This window comes from Artibeus jamaicensis, unplaced genomic scaffold (assembly GCF_021234435.1).
Source record: "Artibeus jamaicensis isolate MK-2021 breed Jamaican fruit bat unplaced genomic scaffold, CSHL_Jam_final scaffold_1283, whole genome shotgun sequence".
Lineage (NCBI taxonomy): Eukaryota > Metazoa > Chordata > Mammalia > Chiroptera > Phyllostomidae > Artibeus > Artibeus jamaicensis.
In genome coordinates, this window is record NW_026522028.1 from 921851 (window position 1) to 946802 (window position 24952).

Below are 24952 nucleotides of genomic sequence, written 5' to 3' on the forward strand. Positions count from 1 at the left end.
CCTGGAAGGGAAGCCCAATGCCATTGGGAGGAAATGCAGAAGAGAATCTGGAGGCTGGATAGGGGGCTGGAAAGACAAAGCGATGTCCTATCCAAAGGCATTTCCACCTTTCCTCTCCTATAAGTTGCTCTGCAAAATGACCCTGAAGCTATCATGGAAAATGCCTAATATAATTTGCCAACAAAGGGCATTTATGTGTTCAAAACTTGATAATAATCAGATATATTTTCAGGGTATTTTAAGTATGAACTTTACTGCACATTTTTAATTAGTAAGATCAGCTTCCATATTTCTTAGGCTGCATCAGCTGCAAAGCTTTTTAAGCGGAGGTGTGGTAAGATCTCTGCTTTAAGGGGACCAGTCTGGAATAAGTCTGAGGAGAAGCAGTTGGAGGCAGAGAAAGCATTTGAAAAGCTGATACAGTGGTCTAGAGGAGAGGCTTGAGCTATGCTAAGGCAAAATCATGGCAAGAAGGGCACTTTGCAGACAGACTAGCTCCACCAAATAACCAAGGAGAGTCTGTGATCTTATTGAACAAAGTGCATAAAAGTATACGGGCCAGTGGGTGAGAGTGAAGTGTTAAAACCATCAAAGGTTCAACACCTAGATTTTTTGGGAAAAATGAACATAAATTACATATTTATTTCCAACTGCCTACTGTTATTATTCCTGGGCTATTCCACAGTCTCCTCAAACACAGGATGTTCACCTGACCGGGCTCCTCCTGTGTCACATCAACTTTGAAGTGTACCTCTAGTCAGCCACCTCTTGGAATCAAAAACCAGGAGTAATTCGCCACTTTCTCCTCTTCCCTAATACCCATGTCCATGTGGTAACTGAGTTAGAGCCTTTCTCCCCCTTTGCAAAAGGAAAACTTGTAAAGTGTGAGCTTCATCACACCATTGCATGGATATACATCCTCTAATGGAGCTGCCTAACATCTACACCCTTTATAACCTCAGTCTCACTTACCCCTTCAGTCCTGTCTCCCTATACTCTAGATATCCTGAACTATTTCCATGCTGGTTCATCTCTAGGTTTTTACTTGAATTTCTTCATACATCCCCTTTTCTTGTGTATCTCCTCCTCATTCTTCAAGACTCAAATTACACATCAAGTTTTCCAAAATATCTTCCCTTATTGCTGATTGTTGGCTAGTTTTCCATAGTATATGCTCCCTTAGCACCATGCACTGACTTGTCTTATAGTGTCTACCATATTATATGACAATAATCACATTCTTAATCCTCCTCACCTACTGTTATAGGTGGTCTCCATTTGTCACCTAGATCAAAGAGCCATCTTTCTCTTCTCTGTTCTACTCTGGCCTGACCTCTGTAGGTGGATTCAGCTAGGCCCCCTTGCACCTCTGCCTCTGCTTTGGTTCAACCACAGGGAGACACCAGCAGGATATGAATGGTTAAGAGGTGTTTATGCCCTTATGTCTTCACAGCTTTGGCTATAGTTATGGCAACGGCTTCATTCCTTTAGAACTATAGCTCTTTAAGTGGGTCCATCTTTCATAGTTCCACCACTCACAGGGCTCCAATAATATTTTGCCTCCTCTCTCTCCTTCAGGCCCAAAGATAGTGGCAGCTTCCATCCCTAGTTGGTTTCTTTCAACCTGGCTCCCACCTTCATAGATAAGCCCTTTGTTAAAACCTCATTACTTAAACTCTTTTAGTGAATCATCTGTTTACTATTGAGATCTTGACTAATAAATTTACTGTTCATTTCTTGAGAAAATGTAAGATATGTCATTATCTTTATAGACTCAAAGTGTAGTATCAAGCCTATAATTGGCATTCAACAAATATTTATTGAAGAAAAAAATGACTAAACCAATGCTGAGCAAACTTTTTAATAAGGATCCAGTTAGTAAATATTTTAGCATTTGCAAGCCACATGGTTTCTGTCACAGCTATTCAATTCTACAATTATAGAGGCATGCAGCCATAAACAAAATACCAATAAATGTGCCTGTGTTCTAATTATAAACTTTATTTATAATGCAGGTGTCAGGCCAAATTTAGCCCACAGGTCTTAATATATGAACCCCTGGAGTAAACAAATAAGATGCGCTTATAAAAGTGCATAGTTTTTACAACTTAATTTTAAAAGGGAACCCTAGTACATTGTTGGTAGGAATGTAGACTGGTGCAGCCACTGCAGAAAACAGTACAGAATTTCCTAAAAAAACTAAAAATGGAACTGTTTTATGACCCAGCAATTCCACTGCAGGGATTATACCCTAAGAACCCTGAAACACCAATTCAAAAGAACCTATGCACCCCAATGTTCACAGCAGCACTATTTACAATAGCCAAGTAATGGAAATAGCCTAAGTGCCTGTCAGTAAATGAGTGGATCGAAAACCAGGGGTACACGATGGAATACCGTGTACCAGAAAGAAAGAAGGAGCTCCTACCCTTTGCAATAGCCTGGACGGAACTGCAGAGCATTATGCTAAGTGAAATAAGCCAGGCGGTGAAAGACAAACACCACATGATCTCACCTATAAGTGGAACTTAATCAACAAAACAAACAAGTGAGCAAAATATAACCAAAGACATTGAAATAAAGAACAAACTGACAATAGTAACCAGAGGGAGGGTATAGGGGGATAAGGGGGGAAAGAAGGGGAAGGGTCATCAAGGAACATGTATAAAGGACTTGGACCTGTGGACAAAGCCAAAGTGGGGTAGGATTGAGGGTGGAAGGAGGGGGTGGGTGGGGAGGGGAAGGGTGGTAGGTGGAAAGTGGAGACAATTGTACTTGAACAACAATAAAAATATGAAAGGAAAAAACATAAAACTACCAAAATCATGAGTAAACATATAGAGAACTTTCCAAGGACATTTATCTTGGAAAATGAGCTATTAAAATTAGAAATTAATAATTTGATTTTCATTTATAGTATATCCTTATGCATAACATACCTAACTTATATTAAATCAATTAATAAGTACAGTTATATAATCATGTACTACCAAATGTTATGATATTAATATTGATGTATTTCTAGAAACAAAATCATAATAGATTATAGAGTATAAGAGAAACATGCACTGAATCATTAAAAATAGTTAAGAATAATTCCCTTGCTTTATGATATTTTTTAACATTATACCTTTGAGCAACTTAAAACTGTTTTACTTTTACAATAATATCATTGTAGTATAAAATTTATACCTGCTTCATTTTTAAACTTCATTGAAAAACGAGGACGTCCTTCTAGATTAAACTCCACTCTGACACGTGTTATAGTTTTGTTTTTGACTATAAATGGAATAACCTGGGTACCACCAATAAAGGTTCCACTGAAGAAAAATACATTCTAAAAATAAAAAAATAATGAAAAAGTTGTGTAATAGTTTATGAGAATAATGTAAACTAAAAATTATACTGTAAGAGAGTAGATCTTAAAGAAATTGTAATTATGTTTGGTGACAAATGTTAACTAGACTTATTGTAGTAACCATTTAGCAACATATACAAATCAAATCATAATGTTGTACAGCTGATATGAACATAGTGTTAGATGTCCATTATACATCAATAAAAATTATACTATTATGTTCACCAAAGACATTAACTACAATACTCTGTAAAAATTAGTCACATCTCTTTCCTTCCTCTCTCCAGGTCCTATATGTAATCAGTTACCAAATACCATTAATGCTGCCTCCTTCTTCACTTCTTATCCTTACTGTAATTATAATGAATGAAATTAGTAACTTATTTCTTTTCATCTCATTTCTAGATTCTGACTTCCTCCAATTCTCTCCTCCAAAACTAAGTCGCAATGAAGCTCATTGAAAATATGACCACACTGCTTTATGACTTAAAATTTGATGATTCTCCTTCATCTACAGGAGAATGTCCAAGTTCATTAGGAGGGCTCACAAAGTTCACCATGATCTTCCCCTGCCTCATGTTCCAGCCTCACCTAGCTTCATTCTCACACTATCACTTCATACTTCATCAAGCTCTATGACTTGTCATCTCCAACCAATACCTGATGTTTCACCTTTCTGTATCTTTATAAATGTGTCTCTCCATCATGAAGGCCTTTTGCTAACTTATAATTGCCTGATAAAATATTATGCATCCTTCAATCCCCAGTTAGAGAAACTGAAATTAATTACACTGCTTGAGACTACTTCTATTCTTTATATTTACTTACATTACACCATCATAGAGTCCATTTATTTAGCGGACGTTAAGCCTAATTCATTTTGCATCCCTAGCAACTGACACTTAGCTTAAATATATAGGGAATTGAATGTATCTTAACTTGACCTTATGTGTCAGGGTGTGCCAGCCCACAAAACTCTACAGAATCTGTTCCTCTGGTGGAGTTACTATATATACTCTACAGTTCCTTAGTAAAAGAAGACAAACGATCCAATTAAAAAAATGGGCAAAGGATCTGAACAGACACTTCTCCAAAGAGGATATACAGAAGGCCCAGGGACATATGAATGGATGCTCAGCATCGCTAGCCATCCGAGAGAAGTAAATTAAAACCACAATGAGATACCACTTTATATCAGTCAGAATGGCCATCAGAAACAAATCAACAAACAACAAAGACAATGGGATGGGGGAGGATTGAATGTTGAAGTGGAGGGGTGGGTAGGGCAGGGGAGAGTAATGGTGGAAAAATGGAGACAATGGTAATTGAACTATTATATGTTGTTCAATTACATGTAACATCCCTTCAGTCCCCAGAGACTACTTCTTGAGACTTTAATAAAAATCATTTAAAAAAAGAATTACATACAGTATTGAAAGAGAAAGAGGCAATAGTATTCTAATGCTAAGGAAAATACTTAATTATGGTCAACTGGCCACTGGTCTCACTTAAAATATTAACCCAGTTGTACAGGTGAAATCTGTAAAATACAAATTGGGTAATGAAAGTCTGATGCTTTGTATATGCAAAAAAGAGACTCCTCTTATCCCATTGTGGCCTTGTCCATTTGCACATTTGGATGGAATCTCCTAATTGTTACTAAGACTCACAGTCAGTGCCACACACATGTCAAATGTATTGCTGACAATACCTGATGATACTAGAATATTGTTTTTAAAGGCAGCCAGGCAGCTATGTTTCAAGTCCTAAGATAACTAGGAAATAATAAATATTTATCAATGTAAAGTCCTATAAATTGCATAGTTGTACCATAACATAAAAAGCCTGCCACCAATATCTTTAGCATGAGGAAATAAAGTAATGAAAGTGTCAAGCTTGTCTAATATTGTTCAAGGAGGGACACCACAGCCATGGAAAAAGCACTGATACTCCAAGGTTTAATCTCCAGGGGTTACCATAGTCTTAGACTAGCTAACTTAATATCTGTCCGTCTATGTGAACTTCTAATGCCTTCAATACTGAACAAAATAAAGTTTAGAAAATCATAACTTAAAGCCAGACCATAGAACTGTGGTGATGCCCTTAAAGTGCAGACTAGTAGTAAGGCCTGCCTGGGGCAACCAGCATCCTCATTCATTTCTTCTCAATTTAGTTAAGCATCAGAATGGTGCTAAGTGCTATGGTACTACTGAAAGAGAAAAAGGAAAGTGCAGATAACTAGAAAATAATATGACAATTGCTATAATGAACACATCCCCAGAGTTGAAGATATTCGTAACATCTTATAAATGTCATAATAGAGAAGCATACAGGTCTGCTTTGAAGGATCAGGGTAAGTTTCTCTGGGTAGATGAGGGCAGACCTAATTCCTGAAAGGCTGTCCTCCCCCACAAAAAGCATGTGTGTCTGCACTCTATAAATTGCAGAACAAAATTTTATTAGGATACAAAACAAAAAAAAGATAAGTAGAATTATAATTTCGAAAATGCAAATCAAAACCAGTGAGACATCACTTTATAGTCAGTCCATAGACTGGCAAATATTGCCTTACAATGCAACGTACAGAGCAATGGAATGTGAATCAATAAAAACTCAAGAACAAACAAGTAGAAATTATATTGTGAAGTCAAACACGCATACATTCAATGTCTCAGCAACTCTACTCCAAATTAACTCTCCCATAAGTACCTCAGAAGGTATGTATCTGAACTGTAATAGGTATAGTGTTTGTAATAAAAAAAAAACCAGAAACACCTAATTTATGGACAACAGAAGGAGCCTATAAATTATAGTATGTCTACATGATGAACTATTAAACAGTGGTGATAATGAACAAAATACGGCAACACACCACTTAGATAACCTTTGGAAACACTAATTAAAAGCAACACAGCAAAGACTTTACATTTTTGTTATAAAGCTGAAAAATGAAAAACTAAACCAACCACTGAATGGTTAAGGAATTCATATACATGCAGTAACCAAGTAGGAAAAAAGATTAAGAAAATTATCACAAAATTAAGAAAGGGGTTATCTCTTAAAAGCAGTAGGATACTGATGAAGCTGACAGGTGATTGAGTGGTACTGGTAGTGCTCTGAAACTTAAGTTCAATGGTGAATTCTTTTTTTTTTTAAGATTTTTATTTATTTATCTTTAGAGAGGAAGGGAAGGAGAGAGGGAGAGGTTCTCAGGCCCGTGCTCAATTCACTATGCTACACCAGCCAGGTCAGTTCAGTGGTGAATTCTCAAACCTTTATTTAATATTCTGCTTCATCACTTATTTACATTACATCTATTAATTTCTGGGTCAAATTACTACATAATAAAATTTTCTCACATAAAAAATGGACACTCTAGGGACATACAGCAAATGAAAATCACCATGGTGATAAACTGAATACACAAATAGGTAACACACTCACCGGTTTGATTTCAACATCAGCAACTTCAGCACTTCCACTAACCCTAATTTCTACGTCGTTTCCACGGCGAATAGCAATCTAGTATTTAGGAAAAAATATAAAACTTGGTAGAAACCACATTAAAATATACACTGCTGAAGTTGTATCTGGCATCTATGTAACACTGCATAATTTAAATAATCATAACTTATTATAAATGTCACGAGATCTCTTAGTATTGCTATTCCTAAGAGGAGTGAGTGTTCAACTCTTCAAAAACCTCTACCGCAAGTAGGATCAGAGGACAGCTTGTGAATTTGACCACAGAATTCTACCCATTTGAATTGACCTTATTGCCTCAAATGCTCTGTGGCCTTTCTGTATTTACGTAATTTCAATGGATTATTAAAATTAAAAGAAACAGGAAACTGAGTGCAAACATACTTCTTTCCATAGGAAGAGACTAATATCCACCACTATAATTAGAGCAGCTAAAAATTGCTGAGTATATGGATCAAGTATGGAGCTAAATTCATTATCTCCTTTTTTAATCCTCAGTATTCTATGAGGTTACTACTACTAATAATATAATTTCCAAGTGAGGAAAACTAAGCTTTAGAGAGGCCAAGTAGTTTATCTTTTTCTTGGGGTCACAAAACTTGAAAGTAGCAGTGTGAAACTTGAACCAAGATGTATCTGAACACTCAACAGTTTCCAGGAAAATTAAGATAGTGAAATAAGAATTTAGGTGTATATTTCCTTGTTTTATTTAGCATCCCTAGCATATACCACAGAGACTATGTCGAATGAATGAATAAGCAAATTTCATTGTATTACACTGTTAAAAAGGTAAGCTTTGTAAAAACAGCATTCTCCTCTAAAATAGAGCAGAACTTGATCTTTTAGTAAAATATGGACTTTAGTGGCCATATTTTTCAGGTTATTTCAGAATACTACGTAAAAAAAAGTTCTGCCAAAATCTCAGACTATATGCCACAACATATAATTTATAAAACATATTTCAATACATATTTCTCTACAGAAGATACAATTCTTAGGTTATTTATTTGGGAGCCAGACAAATTGGTGTTTATTATATTAAGCTACATATTATTTAAAAATTATTATGAGAAACTGAAGGATAAAAATGGGGGATACCTCTAAAGCTATTGATTTTTGATCTGTTGACAGTGTACATATTATTTTCAATGTAAGTAAATGTGCACTGTTGGTCACCAAACTGAAGATCAAGAGTATTCTATGAGTATAATAAATAACATTTATTACAGACTGGTCTTACATGTTTTATTTCTTCTGTTTAATGAACACAGAGAAGTCCCTATAATCAAGGTAATAGCTTTTCATTTACATAATTCCTAGAACATAAAATAGTAAAACAACTGATGTGCACATTAAAATATAGATGTTAACATTATATAGAATTTGCATATAATTCATATAGTCATTAAAGCTATTTAGAATTAGCATTCCAAAATTGATCATTTTTTCCTAAGATTTCTAATTAATGCCATGAAACAAAATCCTTTGCTTTGTGACTAGTGAGGGCTTGTCACAAGTTAGAGTTACCAAATACAAATCCAATTTAATGTGAAAAATGCCTAGTGTTGATAAAAGGTATTCATTCCAATTTAGTAAAAATTTCCATTGCCAGCTTCTACCCAAAATATTTTCTACAAATCCTCTTGCCAAGTTCTGCTAGCCATTTTTATAATAGCTGATATAGGTAAGGTTGCTCTTCTTTTAGATTGTTAAAATCTGCACTTCATTAGAGCTAACTCAATTGCTAAAAAAAAATAGCAATTTTTAAAAATACTCTTTACTATCATATCATTAGAAGCCATTTTCATTAGAAATCATTAGAACAAGCTTTCCAAAAATAAACATGTTTACATGTTACAGTATTATACTTACCATTACAAATATCTTAAACAACCAAACCAATCCACGTAGACATATACACCATGCAGAGGCACACATACATAAACGTACCTTTACTCTTGCTTGAAATTTGTCTGTTGTGATAGGTGTATAGGTCATATAAATAGTACTTAGCCCCCCAAATGGAATTATTCCTTCTGGTGGAACAATATTAAGCACAGACAAAAGACTGTTTCTGCGAACCTGTAATTGAAAATTTGCAGAAATGCTGTATTATCCTTTCCAATTTTTTAAGTGTAGTTGATATATAGTCTTATATGTGTTATATTAGTTTCACATGTATGATATAGTGATTCAACATTTTCATAACTTCCAGTGTGATCACTGCATTAATTCTGGTAGAATTTGCCACAGGCGAACATAGTGCAATATTATTGACTATGTTCACCTTCCCCTCCATTTCACCCACCTCCTCCCTTCTGGTCACTATCACTTTGGCCTCTTCCTATGAGACTGTTTTTGTTTTGTTGTTCATTATTTTTTAAAGTTACTGTTCCAAAGCTTTCATAGAAAAGCTTCCAAACTACTACCTAGAGAGAAAACCCTCAGGCACAGGGCATAAGATGATTCTGTAATTGATTTTCAAACTCCAGATGCCCATATAGTTTGAAATTCAACAAGGATGTGCACCCTAAAACCAGCAAACAGAACATTCAGCAGTGGTATCTTCCAATTCAAATAGGAAGGTGAAGTTTATTATCTGAAGTGTTTTCAAGACTGCAAAACTTACAAAGATGAGATCTATCTCTGAGAGAAAATGCCAAAGTTCTAGGTGCTACATCCACAGTTTGACTTTTCCCTGATCATAAAAACTGAAGGCAGAGTCAGTGGGGAACCATGATGATAAAGTTACCTCCTCAGTTGTTATTTCTTTGATAGCCTGCTGTCAGAGCAGGCTGAAGACCTGAGGCCTGCGGACCACATATGGCCCAGGATAGCTATGAATGCGGCCCTACACAAAAGTAAATTTACTTAAAACATGAGTTTCTGTGTGATTATGTGTTGCAGTGTATTTAATATGTGGCCCAAGGCAACTCTTCTTCTCCCTGTGTGGCCCAGAGATACCAAAAGCTTGGACACCCTGGGCCTAAGGTATCATGTTGACATTCAGAAAAGGAACTTAGCATAAGGTTTTATGGTATGGTTTGTCAGAGATCAGTTTAGACTTATCTACCATCCTCTAAACGAGAATAGTTTAAAGGGAAATTTGACATTTAAAGGGAGACTGCAAATTAAGATATTTTGGGGAATAAGGGAACAAATAGCTTACTGATCTAATTCTGAAGAAACAGTAGAAAAGGGTATCCTCACTCGCTTATTGGGGCAGAAGGAAGACATGTAAATAACAGCTGGAATGAAAGATCTCAAACACTAACTTCCATTGTTACTACTGGGAGATCTGAATAGATTTTTTTTCAGTAAAAAAAAAACAAAAACAAAAAAAACCCTATCATCACTTTAAACACTCCCCCACCAATGTGAAATTTAAATCAGAAGCAACTATGACTACAGTATCTTTAGGACAGTCTAGGTCTAGGTCCCAGCTGCTACCATAAAAGTCCTGATAACAGAGGAGAAAAGGAAAAGCATATCATTAAATATGGACTGTAACATCAGCAATGTATATTTTTAAATGTTGTCTTCAAATCACTTATCTTTTTTCAATATAACGAAATAACAGAAAGGGGAAAAGGGAGTAAGGAAAGATAAGGAGAGACTGAGAAAAGAAAGGAGAGAGAAATGACTTTCATAAGAAATGTAAATAACAAAGTAGATAAAATATACTCAGATAAATATTAGATTAAATATCTCAAAATTAGCAGCAGTAAATTTATAAAGACTAAACTATTAATAATGCCATAGTGTTCATAGCAAAAAATTAATTCAAATCAAAATGCCATCTGATCTAAGCCAGATTTGAAGATTTTACACCACCTTGTAAAAAGCATGGGTTTGTCCGACGTTGTGAAGAACAATTTTCCTCCAAGTTGTTAAACCTTGAGGGCTATCGTAGAAGAGTATCCTTGGCTCCCAAAATGAGACCTTGGCTTCACCCACCTTATAATAAAGAAGGAAAGGCCAATGCAATTGAATAATAGTAAACACTTTTTTTATCCCTACCAGTAACTCGAATTTTTTCAGCTTCATAGGGATTTCTAAAATATGAGGTATTATCAGATTTTATGCTGTGCTGAAGAGAAAAGAAAATAGAATAAACTATTTAAATTATACTCCTGAACTGAGGAAGGCAGGGGGAGTGAGATGACTCTATGGAGGAAGTAAATTCAGGACTGAGAGTCATGTATTGAATAGATTAATCATTGAAGGAGATGTAAGAGATAATCTACCCAACTATGTATAGTGTTACCACGTGCAAAAGAAAAGTATTCTAGGGTCACCAAAGTATGGGAAATAATGTGCCAAATGACAGTATCCAGGCATGTTTCTACTAGAAGTCCTCTCATAGCACTTAATATGCCGATAACATACATTTAGCTTATCTGAGAATGGGGAGGGTGTTTACTATGATTAACACACCACTCAGGTGCAGGGCTCCCTCACCACATCCCACACAAATCATTTCACAGAACTAGTGCATCGGAAAACACTTTTTGGAAAAGTTGATATTATTCACCTCTTCCATTTCACAGGAAAGCAAAGCGTAGCTGAGGGCAACCACAGCCCATTTTCCAATTGCTCCTTCAGCGCTCTTTACGCCACACTCTATTGTCTTTATCTATGATACATGATTTCTTTTTATCTTAGGAGAATTTAGTGTAGTATTAAAATTCTTTGAAGAACATGGTTTGGGTCATTGGAATGATAATTTTCAAACAAAGCTAACAGAAGAGGAAAGGGTCAAGTCCTTAATAAATCAATGACAGACTTGAACACTTTATTCAATTGCTTCACGTTGCTCCATCTTTAATTTCTTAAGAGCAACACTTCACAGTCCATTGAACTTTAAGGGCTTCAAAAGTTTACCAAAAATAATCTAACTGACTATTCTGATATCTCAAAGTGTAATTCTTAACCAATCCTAGTGCAGAAGAGGAGGAAAGCAAATTTTATCAGAACATCCACAGCAAAGACTATGGAGACAGAGAGATCTGAATATAAACTCCAGCTAGAGTACTTATTGCAAGTACAACTTATATTAGTTAATTAAGCACTCAAATAATCTATTTTCTCATCCATCAGGTGAGTTGTTAGTACATACCTATAGAGTTGTCATGAGGATTAAATTAAATACTACATGGACAGCATTGAATATCATGCTTAACACTGAAATTACTCAATAAATGATACCTATTAGTAAGACCAGGCCCACATTTACTAACTTGCTCTTCTTTTATCTGTCAGAAAAAATACGCAAAAGATGAGTATGTAGAAAAATTTATATTAGCAAACTTGCCAAACACAGAAGAATGAAAGCAGCAGGACCCAGCTCCTTTCAAGCTCGGAGCAGTGGAAAAACCCTACTGACGTCTGACTGCCACTTGCCATCATTAAAATTGATGAGTCTCTTATCTCTTAATGCCATAAGCTCCTTCATACCTAAAATATGTAAGAGCATGACCATGGCATGCAGACACAGATATGGGATTTAGTAAAATAGCATTTGGCTTGTGTTAAATTACCTAAAAACATCGGGAGGGAAATTTGGTACACGAGGGGATTCTTACTAATTAAGAGGCATGAAGTTAAGGCCTTCTAGGCTCTACCACAGAAGTAAAGTTAAAATTATATAGTGCAGCTTTCATTTTTCTCACATTTTTATTCCAAGAAGTATATTCTATAAAAATAAGAATTTTCCATATTTCCTTGCTATGTAAAGTACATGATCCATTTCATACTAAATATAAAATACTGCTGGAATACTAAAAATGTAACACAGTAGGGCAAAAATATAATTTTCTCTAATTTTCTTTGGTGTCTATTAATGAAATAATTTAATTAATAATTTAATTTCAAGTGATTCCTATGGTATTACACATTTTTTATTTTTGAAAGATTTCATTTACTTATTTTTAGAGAGAGGGGAAGCGAGAGAGGAATGGAGGGAGAAAAACATCAATGTGTGGTTGCCTCTTGCACACCCCCAACTGAGGACCTGGCCTGCAACCCAGGCATGTGCCCCGACTGGGAATCAAACTGGCAGCCCCTTGGTTCACAGGCCTGCACTCAATTCACTGAGCCACACCATCCAGGGCGGTATTATATATTTATACAGGCTCTAATAACAATCTAGTATTGTTGGCACAAAAGTCTTATGTATATAAATTAACTCTGGATAAGAACACACTTTTTAAGCAAAAATTTCTTCATTTATGGTACAGAAGTGGCTCGAAAAAGATGCCAAGATAACTCAGTTAACTAAGCATTGCATGCAGTGTTTACTAACATAGTATACATATCCAACTACTCTACAAGCATATGTACATCCATCCAATTTAGGGCCCTCAAAATAAGAATCATATTCAAGGGAAATCATTACTTTTACAACACAGGTTAGTAGCATCGTGCTTCCTTCATCAATGTGAAGAACAAACTGTCCCTTTTGTGGAGAGCTGAAACCAGGCAGCCATGTCACTTCACATTCCAACGAGGAGAATGGATCCACAGTGCCTACAGAGGATTTAGAGAGAATAAGGCAGTTTCACATTTTAATTATATTTACTTTTTTAATATCCAAAATAAGGACTGGCATTTATACAATGATATTATATAAATTATTTAAATTAAACTTAAACTATAAGGAAATACCAAATGAGCAATTGCCAAATACTTATACAGTGATTAAAATCTAGAATGCATACCTTATTTTCCAATTTTAATAGGCAGATGAGAATATTTGACAAAGACGTGCCAATATGCCAATATTTTGTAATTTTATCAATGAAGCAAATACTCTAGGATTAGAGATTACTTTATACATACACAGTTGAAAACCATTTGTGATCCTTGAACAAAGGAGGGTGCCCTCCATGTTTCCCAACACTCTGAAATAATTATTCATATCAGAAACTCATTCAGTTTTCAGAGGGAATTTTCATTTTCTTTTAAATGCTCACATCCCTAGAAATGTAACTTTTGATATAGCTATGAGTAATCAACACAAAACTATAATTCAAATGTACTGAAAACCCAGGAGGTATCAGGCACACTTAGTGTGACCTACTTTATCTGTTTAAATTCACCATCTCCTTTAAAGTAAGAAAATAATACTTGATGGAAAGTATGACTTAGAAGTTCTTCCTTCATGAAGAGAGGATCACCTGAGAGTGGAAGGCAATGGCCAATGGATAGAGATGAGTGAGCATCACCAACTTTACCTTGGGTCAGGTTGACCCTCATACAATGGTAGTTTCCTTGATCATAGAAAAGATATAGTGCCTACCTCCTGTGACCATGAACAGAGATAACTATATATGTAAAGGAATTAACATACTGTGTGATGCCCAGAAAGTGCCCAGTGTCAGATAGTGTTATTAATACACTTGAACGCCAATACTTTAGTAGGACAGTAATTTATAAAAAGAATAGAAATTGGCCATGGAAGAACTAACAGTCTCATGGGAGTCTATCATGATTATGTATGTCTATAAGTAACACACGGTTGTGCTACAGTGCCTTAGGCAGATAGGGGGTTGTTTATCTTATGAAATTAGAAGTCTGTGAATAGGTATTCCAGGGCTGCCTTGGCAATTTGACACCTCAAAGCCATTGTTCCCTGGTTTCAAGGAACAATGCTCCTTCTAGCTTCCCATGCTACCATCCCTTACTATGTGTGGCCTTCCACAGTCCAGAAAGGTATTGCAGCAAGCATCATGGTTAAAAAAACCAGTTTCTAGGTTCAGACTCCCTGGTTCAAATTTCAACTCTGTGACTTACAAACTAAGACCTTGGATGATTTACTTTATATACTTACGTAACAGTTTCCTCATACATGAAATGGGGATAACAATTGTATCTAACACAGAGAATGGATGTAGGGGACAATTAAATAATATATATATATATATAAGTACTTCAAACAGGCCTGGCAGAAAGAAGGGGGATGGAAATAAAAGAAACTTCTGTCCATATCTAATGGGCAAGAAGCTTGGGAAATAAGAACACTGCTTCCACAAACAAAATGAGGATCGTGTTAGGAAGGGGAATGGACATCAGGTATGGGCTTAGCAACATCTACCACAACAGGAGATGTACAGAAACAAATAATTGTAGATAACATTAAAGAAATTCACAGTGGGGGCTGAAAAGAAGGGAAGGGGAGTCTAAATTAGCCCAAGACAGTGGAGAAAACCTCATTTAAGGAGATAGCATTTGAGTTGTGACTGAAGGATAAACAGGAACTCTGGAGGAGGACAAAGCTGGCAGAATTTAAAACTCAAATGACAGTACTGGAAGAGAATGGTGTGTAGGAAAGAATGTGATGGGAAGTAACATGAACATAGAAGACTCAATACTATATAAAAAGACAACTGAAGTCCCGGCCAGGTAGCTTAGTTGGTTAAAGCACTATCGTGATACGCCAAGGTTGCAGGCTTGATCCCCAGTTAGGACATACACAAGAATCAACCAATGAATGCATAGATAAATGAAACAACAAACCAATGTCTGTATGTCTGTCTCTCTCTCCCTCATACTCCCTTACTCTGTCTCTCTCTGAGATCAATGTTTAAAAGACAAATCTTTTAAACAAAAAACAGTTGACCAGGGAACAGGGAAAATAAACTGAATGGCTACAGTGAGCAAGGGTGGGATTGGCAGGGCAAGTACTACAAATGGTCAAGGAGGGAGAGAATTGAGAAAGATAGTGAACTGATTCAAGTCAAGTTCGAAGATTAAGCAGACTCAAGGGATCGGTAAGGTTAAAGACAACAAGGATGAAAACAAAAGGAGCAGAAACATGAACAATACCTAATGAAAACATCACATTAAAAGCCCAATTCTATCTTAAGAAGCATCAATCCACTCTTACATTCTTCCTTTACAATATCCACTAACCAAACAAAATCAAAAATATATCACACATCAGGAAGGAAAATGACAATAAAAATTTAATTTAGAACTATTCATTTCAGTTTACAAAAATATACTGAGGGATATGACTAAATGTATTATCTGTGATGCAAAGCCAATATAGCAAAAGGGATAGAAGAAAAATAATTGAAAAAAACATTTTCTAGTTATACAAAAAGCAAAACCAAAATTGAGTAATTATTATATTTATTCTGACCATCAAAAGAAAAATGACACAAGAAAAACCTATGTATATAAATTATACATACTTTATTCAATGCTATCTGAAATAGATTGCAGTATCATTTGTGCTCTAAAAAGCTCAAAAGTACTTAAAAACTAATGGGATTAGTCATATAAACACTCTATTTGGAATTAAATGACATTGTGTATGCTTTCATTTAAAAAATCCTGCCTGGACTGGCCTGTCCCAGTTGATTGGGCATCATCCTGCAAAGCGAAAAGTTGCCAGTTTGATTCCTGGTCAGGGAACATGCCTGGGTTGCAGACCAGGTCCCCAGATGGGGCGTGCACGAGAGGCAACCAATGGATATTTCTCTTTCACACTGTTTCTCTCCCTGTCTTTTTCCCTCCCTTCCCTCTATCTAAAAATAAATAAAATCTTTTAAAAAAATTCTAAGAGGGTTACGAGCAACCCACATAAAATGAAAATACTAATATTTCCCCTGTAAAAATAAGTTCTAAAGTTCATGAAAAGTGTCACTGGTCTCCCAGGTGATAATATTGTAATACCATTTCTATTTTTACAAATTCAGCACCATCACTGCATTTCCATGGCAGCCACAGGGCGGGGGAAGCTCAGCCCATTCAGCCCTGGTTATGATGGAGAAACACAAGGAAAAGTGCTGGGCATTGTGCCCTTCACACACCCATCGTGTCACGTGTTTCATCAGAACCCTAGAGCTGAGACGCAAATAATATAACTAGCATTGTTTGATACCTGTTCAAAAAAAAAAAAAACTGGAGAAGATTTACATAGACAAGCTAAAATGTGCAGACATAGTTTCTCTTTCTTTTAATTTTTCATTCAGCTTTTCTCTAGATTGAGGCAAGATCCAGTATTATGAGCATTAATAACAAAAGAAAAAAAATCTTAATCAAATGAATCTGCTAAATAATAATGAGTATACCCTGAATGTTTAATAAATAATCTGGATTGTGCAAAATCCATCCAGGTTAATAAAAGATTAAATATGGCTGTAGCAATGACCTCTAACCCCAGCAAAGGAACAGTCCTATTCTTCCGCTTGTTAAAGTGGCAACACCTCTACCTGTATCTGTACTAAAGTTAAGTGAATTTAAATGAATACTTAAACTTGTTTATTAACACTCCTTGTTATAAACACTGGTAGATTTATATAAGCTGTGATTTGGAAATAACTGATACAAGAAAATATAACTAAGGCAAGATTTCTGCAAAGTAAAATTCCTCTGTGATCTATACAGTCTATTTCAGGGGTGTAAATGTAAAACTCATTTTCATCAGGGGCTGCATTAGCCTCACGGTTGTGAGAGTCAAAGGGCCAAGTATAATTTTAGGTCTATATAAACGTAACTACTCCTTAACTAGGGGAAAGGATCTCAGCATTGTTGCTGGGTAGAAACAAGATGTCAGGCAGGATAAAACAAGGTGGAGGGCTGGATTTGGCCAGCAGACCTTGAATTTACCATTTGTATTCTCTTTAGATCACAAATGAAGACTACTCCTAAATTAGAGATAAAGAAGGAGGAAGATGGAAAGTCGGGACATGTACATAAAATAAAGATACAATATTCATCATTCTGTCATTTTACTTGTTTAAATGATAGCTTCTGTCCTCATGGAATTCCTCACTCTACATCCCAATGATGTTTACCAAATTTGACAGGCTATTAGATAAGTGACAGGTTAGCAGGTAACAGGGCTCAGTTTTGTAACACATTATGTGGAGTTATCAATTCCAGGAAATGGCAGAAGCAAGGTTAAGAGTTAACAAATACAAGGAGCCATCAAAAATGGTAAGTCAGAGATGAATTTCTATTAATTAAAAATTCTTGTTTAAATGACAGTTTCATGTTCTTAACTTTATTTATTTATTTTTAGAAAGAGGGAAATGGAAGGAGAAAGAAAGGGAGAGAAACACTGATGTACAGCAGATACACTGATCAGTGGTCTCTTGAATGCACCCAACTGGAGACCTGGCCTGCAACCCAGGCGCATGCCCTGCCTGGGAATTGAACCAGGAACCTTTCTGTTTACAGGATGGCACTCAACCCATTGAGCCAACACTGGTCAGGGCTTAAGTTCTTAATTTTGTTAGACTTTATTACTTGTAGTAAATATTAACTGTAAAGAATTTGTGGATTCTCATAAACTAATTCACAATCTAACAAAATCTCAATCATTCTGAATCATATCTTATTATTGTAACAGAGCACAGCCAAGAGGGGGGCCCAAAAAGGGATTTAGAATGGGGTCCAGAACTCAAGGTGTCCAGGAAATATTAAGATGTTCTCCCCCTTGCCCCACCATAGGTGTGAGTTGGGGAAGGGATACATGGAGCAGGGCTATTGAGAGCTGTTTTGTACAGCAACAGCTTTGCAGCTAACCTCTGGCATGGTCATTTAACATATCTATAGCCTTTAACTGGCTGCATAGATATGTTAGATAGCTGGGGCCATGCTTTGAGCCAGGGGGATGGAAGTGACTTCTACCCAAGATAGAACTGGGGGACTGCTCCCTCTGGTTACGGTGCCTGTATGAGAGCTTGGAGATGACTGGCTCCACGCCAGGGAGCCACACCTGCCCAGACTCACAATGGCAGCCCAGTAAACTTGGAATAATACAGGAATGCTGGCAGGTATAGCTGATTGTAGGAGGAGTCGGAAATGGGGCTGCAAAGGAGGAACAGGGATTTAAAACCCATGACGGTGGGGACCCCCACAGCCATGTGAAGGGGAGTACCACGTGGCTTCTGCCAGAGTGGCGACCCTCCCCTCCCCACAGCTCTGGTGGAGGAAAGAACCATGGTGTTTTGGCAAGAGAGCAGACCCCTGCAGCTCTGGTAGAAGAGGACCATGTGGCTTTGGGGTGCTCCCTTTGGTCACGTGGCCTGGGAAGCAGGAGAGACTTTGCCTGGAAAAAGAGTGAAAGAACTCTTTGCCAGTAGGCCATGAGAAGGTGCCACATGGCTTTGGAGTAATTAGAGATCCTGCCTGGACAGCGACCCACCAGATGGTGGCAGGAGCCTGGATCCTGGACATGTGCTTCTTTTCCTGAGTTACAGTACCCGGAGTTAGGGCAGGGGGAGAAGGAAGCGCTGTGGGTATCCTAAAGGACTTTGATATTTTAATGGGGACATTGGATCACTACTTTAAGTCTGTATAGCATTAAATAAACTTTTCCTTTCCTTTTCACAAGTCTCTGGCATTGAGAGATGTCTTTCCTCTGGCGGGGGACAGACGAGCCCAGTAGGTGGTCCGGATGGTATTAGTATACCATCCTTAGGGGAGGGAGGCCTTGTTGTTCTGTAACAGTTTTTGGCATCCCTGGGTGGGCCAAATATTGCCCCCTTGGACCTCTGTTCTATAACATTATCATCAAACTAAAACTAAACAAACAAAAAATACTGAGTTCACCAGTATCTGTGACAGTTAATGTTATTTGTCAACTTGGCCAGGCTATGATGCCTAGTTGTTTGGGAAAACATCAGTCTAGATGTTGCTGTGCAGGTATTTTTTTAGATATAATTAACATTTAAATCAATAGACTTTCAGTAAAGCATATTACCTTCTACAGCGTAATACGGCCTCATCCAATAAGCTGAAAGTCTTAAAAGAAAGACTGATATCCCTTTGGATTCAAGACTACAACATCAATTCTTCCCTGAGTCATCAGCCTATACACTGCCCTGAAGATTTTAAACTTGCCACTCAAAACAATCATCTGAGCCAATTCCTTAATTTTGGGCATATATATATTTTTCCTATTGTTCCCATTTCTCTAGAGAACCCTAATACAGTACTTAAATCAATTTAAGTACATTTTATGCATGTAAAAACAAATACCTACATGACCATATCCCATTTACCTCTATGTTCTTAGCACCGTTATACCATATACATGCAATAAATGATTAATTCCTGAATACATGAATAAATGAATGTCTAAATCAAACAAATAGAAAAAACTATTACCTTGTCCTGGACACATAGAAAATGCTATTCCTTTTTCTGTGTTTACTGGCATCCATTGAAAGTGAACCAAATAATTCTGATGATTAGACAACGTAACTGTCCCCCTAAAATAGGTCTGCAACAAGAAGCCGTGTGGTTTCAACACTAGGTGGTTAGAAGATAGCTCAAGTCTCACTGGCATAACAACCGCCATCACTAGGAGGTGCCCGCCAGGTATACTGTTAACCGTAAAGGTGAAAGACCTGTAACACAACAAAGGTATCCAAATTTAACTGAGAAGAACTATTTGCAATTATAGAATTAAACTACATGTGAAAATGCCTATATTATTGACTAACATCCACAAATGGTTCTTAGTAAGCAAAACGTCAAACTAATCATGAAAGACTGACTATGCCTGAAATAGGAGTCTATAAATACACAGCTTGATACATATATAGTTTCTATGTTTTGGGATCAAATATTTTATATATGTACATACACACACATACATTACAATTACTGGGGCAAATAAAAACATATTCTATAGTAGGACACTTCAATTCTAGAAAATAGAAATTTGAAAATAAATCTTACTTCCAATATTTTCCAGCGGTGGAAGAGTGAAATATCATTGAAATGTAAGTACTGGATGAAGGTGGAATCACATATGAAAATTGTTTGGTTTTTTGAAGTTCTTTCAAATTAACATCTAACTTGAGCAAAACATGCCTCGGTAGCATATTAACAACATGTAGTTTGTGAGTATTTATGGAGTGTACACAAATGGCACCAAAATTAAGGACAGAGGGCCCTAAAATTTAAAAAAGGTATTAAGCTTAATGTTGGTAATGTATTCATTTCTTAAAGTTTTCATTAAATTTTGAGCAATTAATTTATTTTTAAAAAGTACTCAGGCAAATATTTATTATAATATCATAACAGTTTAAATAATTATGCCTTATCCTGCTTTTTAACAGCTTGATTTAATTATAACCAATACACAGTAAACTATACATGTTTACAAGTGTAGAATTTCATGAGTGTTGACATGTCTCCTCCTGTGAAAAAGTCACAGTGAAGAGACTGAACATCCATCACTCCAAAAAGCTTTCTCAACCCTCTTGATATTCTCCCTTCCCACCTTCCTCTGTATTCTCTCTTCCCAGACTCTCATTCCCACCCAGACAGTGATCCTCTTTGGATCACTGTAGATAACTTTGCATTGTCTAAAGTTTTGTATGCGTGGAATAATACAGCATTGTACAGCTTTTCTCTGACTTCTTTCACTCAACAAATTCCTTGGAGATTCATTCATGTTGTTCCATGTGTCAATAGTCCATCCCTTTATATTACTAAGTAGTAGTCCATGTTAGGTGAATGTTTGTCTATTTACCTGTTGATTGACACTTGAATCATTCCCAGGTATTGGCTATTACAATCAAAGCTGCTAAAACATTTCTGCACAAATACTTATTCAAACATATATATTTTTTCTTTTTTTCCATTTGTTTTATTTTCATTGTTCTTCAAATACAGTTTTCTGTCTTTTACTCCCATCACAGCCCACCCACCCGTACTTTTATTTCTTTTTGGATAAAAATCTGAGAATGGAATGGACAGATCACATGATACACATATGTTTAAATGTATAAGAAACTGACAAACTATTTTAAAGTGGCTGTTTAATTTCATATTCCCACTAGCCACATGTAAAAGTCTCAGTTCCCTCACATCTCCAGCAACAACTGAAATGGGGCTTTCTAACTTAAGCCATTCTAATACATTTATCTCACTGTGGTTTTATTTTGTGTTTTCCTAACAACCAACAATGTGTATCTTCCCATGTGCCTATTTGTCAACTATACATCTTCATTAGCAAACTGTCTGCTCAAATTCTTCACCTGTTTTTAATATGGTTGTATTCTTAAAATTGAGTCTCAAAAGTTTTAAGTTCAATCTGGTTGCAATTCCTTCACCAGATACATAATTTGAAAACACTTTGTCTCAGTCTATGGCTTGTTTTTACCCTCTTATCTTTTGAAGAGCAGTATCTTTTGAATAGCAGAATTAAAGTTGATCAATTCCAATTTATCCATTTTTTTCTTTTTCTGGATCCTGTTTTTGTACCATATCTGAAATATTTTTGCTTTCCTCGTGGTCACAGATATTTTTCCTATTTTTCCTTCCACAAGGAAGCACATGGCTTCTGATCTATTTTGATTTAGTTTTGGTATATAATGTAAGATATAGAAACAAACTCTATTTTGTATATTTTTGGTGTGTGGCACATATTTTCATATATGCCAGCACTACTTATTGAAAAGACTATCTTTTCTACATATACTTCATTGCTTTTCTATCTTTGTCAAACTTCAGTTCTCCAATATGTGTAGCTCTATTTCTGAACACTGATCTATGTGTTTATATTTATGCTTACCATAGCTTTATAATTTATCTTGAAACCAACTTGTTTTCCTATTTCACAGTTGTTTTAACTATTAAAATTCTTTTGCATTTCCATGTGAATTTTTAAAAATTTTAAAGGCTTTTATTTATTTGTAGAGAGGGGAAAGGAGAGGGCATGAAAGGGAGAGAAACTTCAATGTGTGATCACCTCTTGCATGCCCCCTACTGGGGGCCTGGCTTGCAACAAAGGCATGAGCTCCTCCTGGGAATCAAACCTGTCACCCTTTGGTTCTTAGGCTGGCACTCAATCCACTGAACCACACCAGACAGGGCAGTGAATTTTAAAATAAGCCTGTCAATTTCTATATAAGATACTGATGAAATTTTGACTGGAATTATGTTGAATCTATACATTACATGGATCATTTTTTTGCATATTTTCTATATCTCTATATAACTTTTTGAATATATAGAAGATAATTATAAAAACTATTTTAATGCCCTTGTCTTTCAATTCTAACATATGTATCAGTATTGAGTAGGTTTAACTGATGATTATTTCTGGTTATTAGAGGTTGTTTTGCCTGATTCTTTTTATCCCTAGTAGTCTTTGTTTGAATGTCAGGTATAGCACATTATACCACATTAGGTGCTGGATATTTTTTGTACTCCTATAAATTTTATTATAAATTAAAACCAGAAAACCTAGAGAGAAAAATCAATGAAACTAAATGCCTGTTCTTTGAAATGAACAATAAAATGGATAAACCTCTACCAAGACTGAAAAAGGAAAAAAGAAAGACATAAATTTCTCATATTAAAAAGACTGTATCACTATAGATGCTGCTAACCCAGACATTAAAAGGATATTTTGGGAATGCTACAAATAATTCTGTACATATAAACATGGCATCTTAGATGAAGAGAGTCGATTCTGGGAAAAAAAATCCCAAACTACCAAAAGTCTCCTAAAATGGTATAGATTATCTGAATAATCTTACAACTATTAAAGAAATTGAATTTGTAATGAAATATCTTCTGAAGACAAAATCTCCTTATTCAAAATTCTACTGAATCTCTTTTAGAACATAGTAGTGGAGTGACCACTTCCTAACTTTCTCAACTCAGTTTTTAGGAGGCCAACATTAACACCAAAACAAAGACATAAAAAGAAAATCAAACAAAGCAAAAATTCAGACTGATATATTTAATGAAAACAGACTCAAAATTCTATATTATGATTTAACAATACTACTAGGTAGAGAAAGAAGTTGGCAAAAAACCTGAGTGATACTGTAGAGAAAAGTATGACAATGAAAACAGAATGAGAAGGGAAATCAAGACAGAATGTTTGGCTAAAGAAACCTAATTTCAAGTCCACTCCCCAATACTAAATATTTGAGCAATCTGATCAAGGTGTTTCACCTCTAAAATGGAAATAAAAGTATTTACCTCATAAGTTATTTGTGTCACTTTAAGGATTAAATGAGTCATGTCTGTAACTTGTTCAACACAATGACTGGCTTATGTATCAATAACCGGCAGTTTAAAACCAAAATGACTGGACATATGCTGAGGAAGCAAAAATGGAAGCCAGACTCCTATCATAGTTGTCACTAATCGACTCAATGAATCCCCAAATCCTCTCCTGTGTCTCTTGACAACAATTTCACTTTTTCAAAATATAAATACAGAGGAAAATTTTCTTTAACTACCATGTCCTTTGATAGTACCACCCCCTGTTCTGTGTATAGGCTTATAAAGCACCCTCAAGGTAGAAAAATGAGAGTGACCATTGAAGAGAAACAGAATAAGTGACCCCAAAATGTGCCGTTTTAGCATGTGGATTATTTTGAACTGACAGGAATTAAAGCCTAGTGGACTCAAGGAAAACTTTTGCCTCTTCCTCCTGACTTCCTAAAAGAACTCAGACAGGGGCCTGATTCAGAGAAAGAACTAGCATCAGAGATAACTTTTATCTGAATGACCTATCTGTATAGCTGGGCAAACATCTGCTCTTCTTGTCCCGTGAATTACCCTCCTCCCCTTTGAAGCTCCAGACTCCTATCCCATCCCTTAGCTCAGGATAGCATATAAACCTCAACTGTCTGACATTTCCTTGGGTCTCGTATTTTATGGTGCTCCCACATATGTGAAATCAAATTTATTTTTCTCTGGCTAATCTGTCTTATGTCAATGTAATTATTAGACCAGCTAAAGAATTCAGAAGGGTAGAAGAAACTTTGTTTCCTCCTCTATACCTCCCTGCCAATTTCATAAACTGCCTTCTCCATACATGCTTCCTCTAACTGACCTTGTAAACTCAGACAGGGGCCCTGTCCTCAGTGGACCATTATTAAAATGCTCAAGACAGCAGGTGAAGAAGGGAGAGAAGTTGCTGGAGGAGTTGTAGAAGAGGCACTGGACACTGTCTTCTAACTTTGCTCCTTTTGCATTTGTATAGATCTGTTCATTTGACTAGTTGGTCACCAATTTGGAAGATACAAAGCATTTCCCACCCAGTAGTACAGGTAAATTCCTGGGACTATAATGCCCAGTACCTATCTACATGAAAGGCACAAAACAGGAGCATAGTAA

At 36.1% G+C, this 24952-nt stretch overlaps 1 protein-coding gene across 1 annotated transcript in view; it reads right to left on the reverse strand.

The window, feature by feature from the left end:
• The window catches only part of CFAP47 (cilia and flagella associated protein 47), a 338472-nt gene that overhangs the window by 279036 nt on the left and 34484 nt on the right, over positions 1–24952 (reverse strand). The window contains 7 exon segments of the mRNA XM_053655801.1: positions 3193–3337; positions 6803–6880; positions 8792–8923; positions 10676–10798; positions 13239–13369; positions 19967–20208; positions 20543–20759. Coding sequence (XP_053511776.1) covers positions 3193–3337; positions 6803–6880; positions 8792–8923; positions 10676–10798; positions 13239–13369; positions 19967–20208; positions 20543–20759 — 1068 coding nt within the window.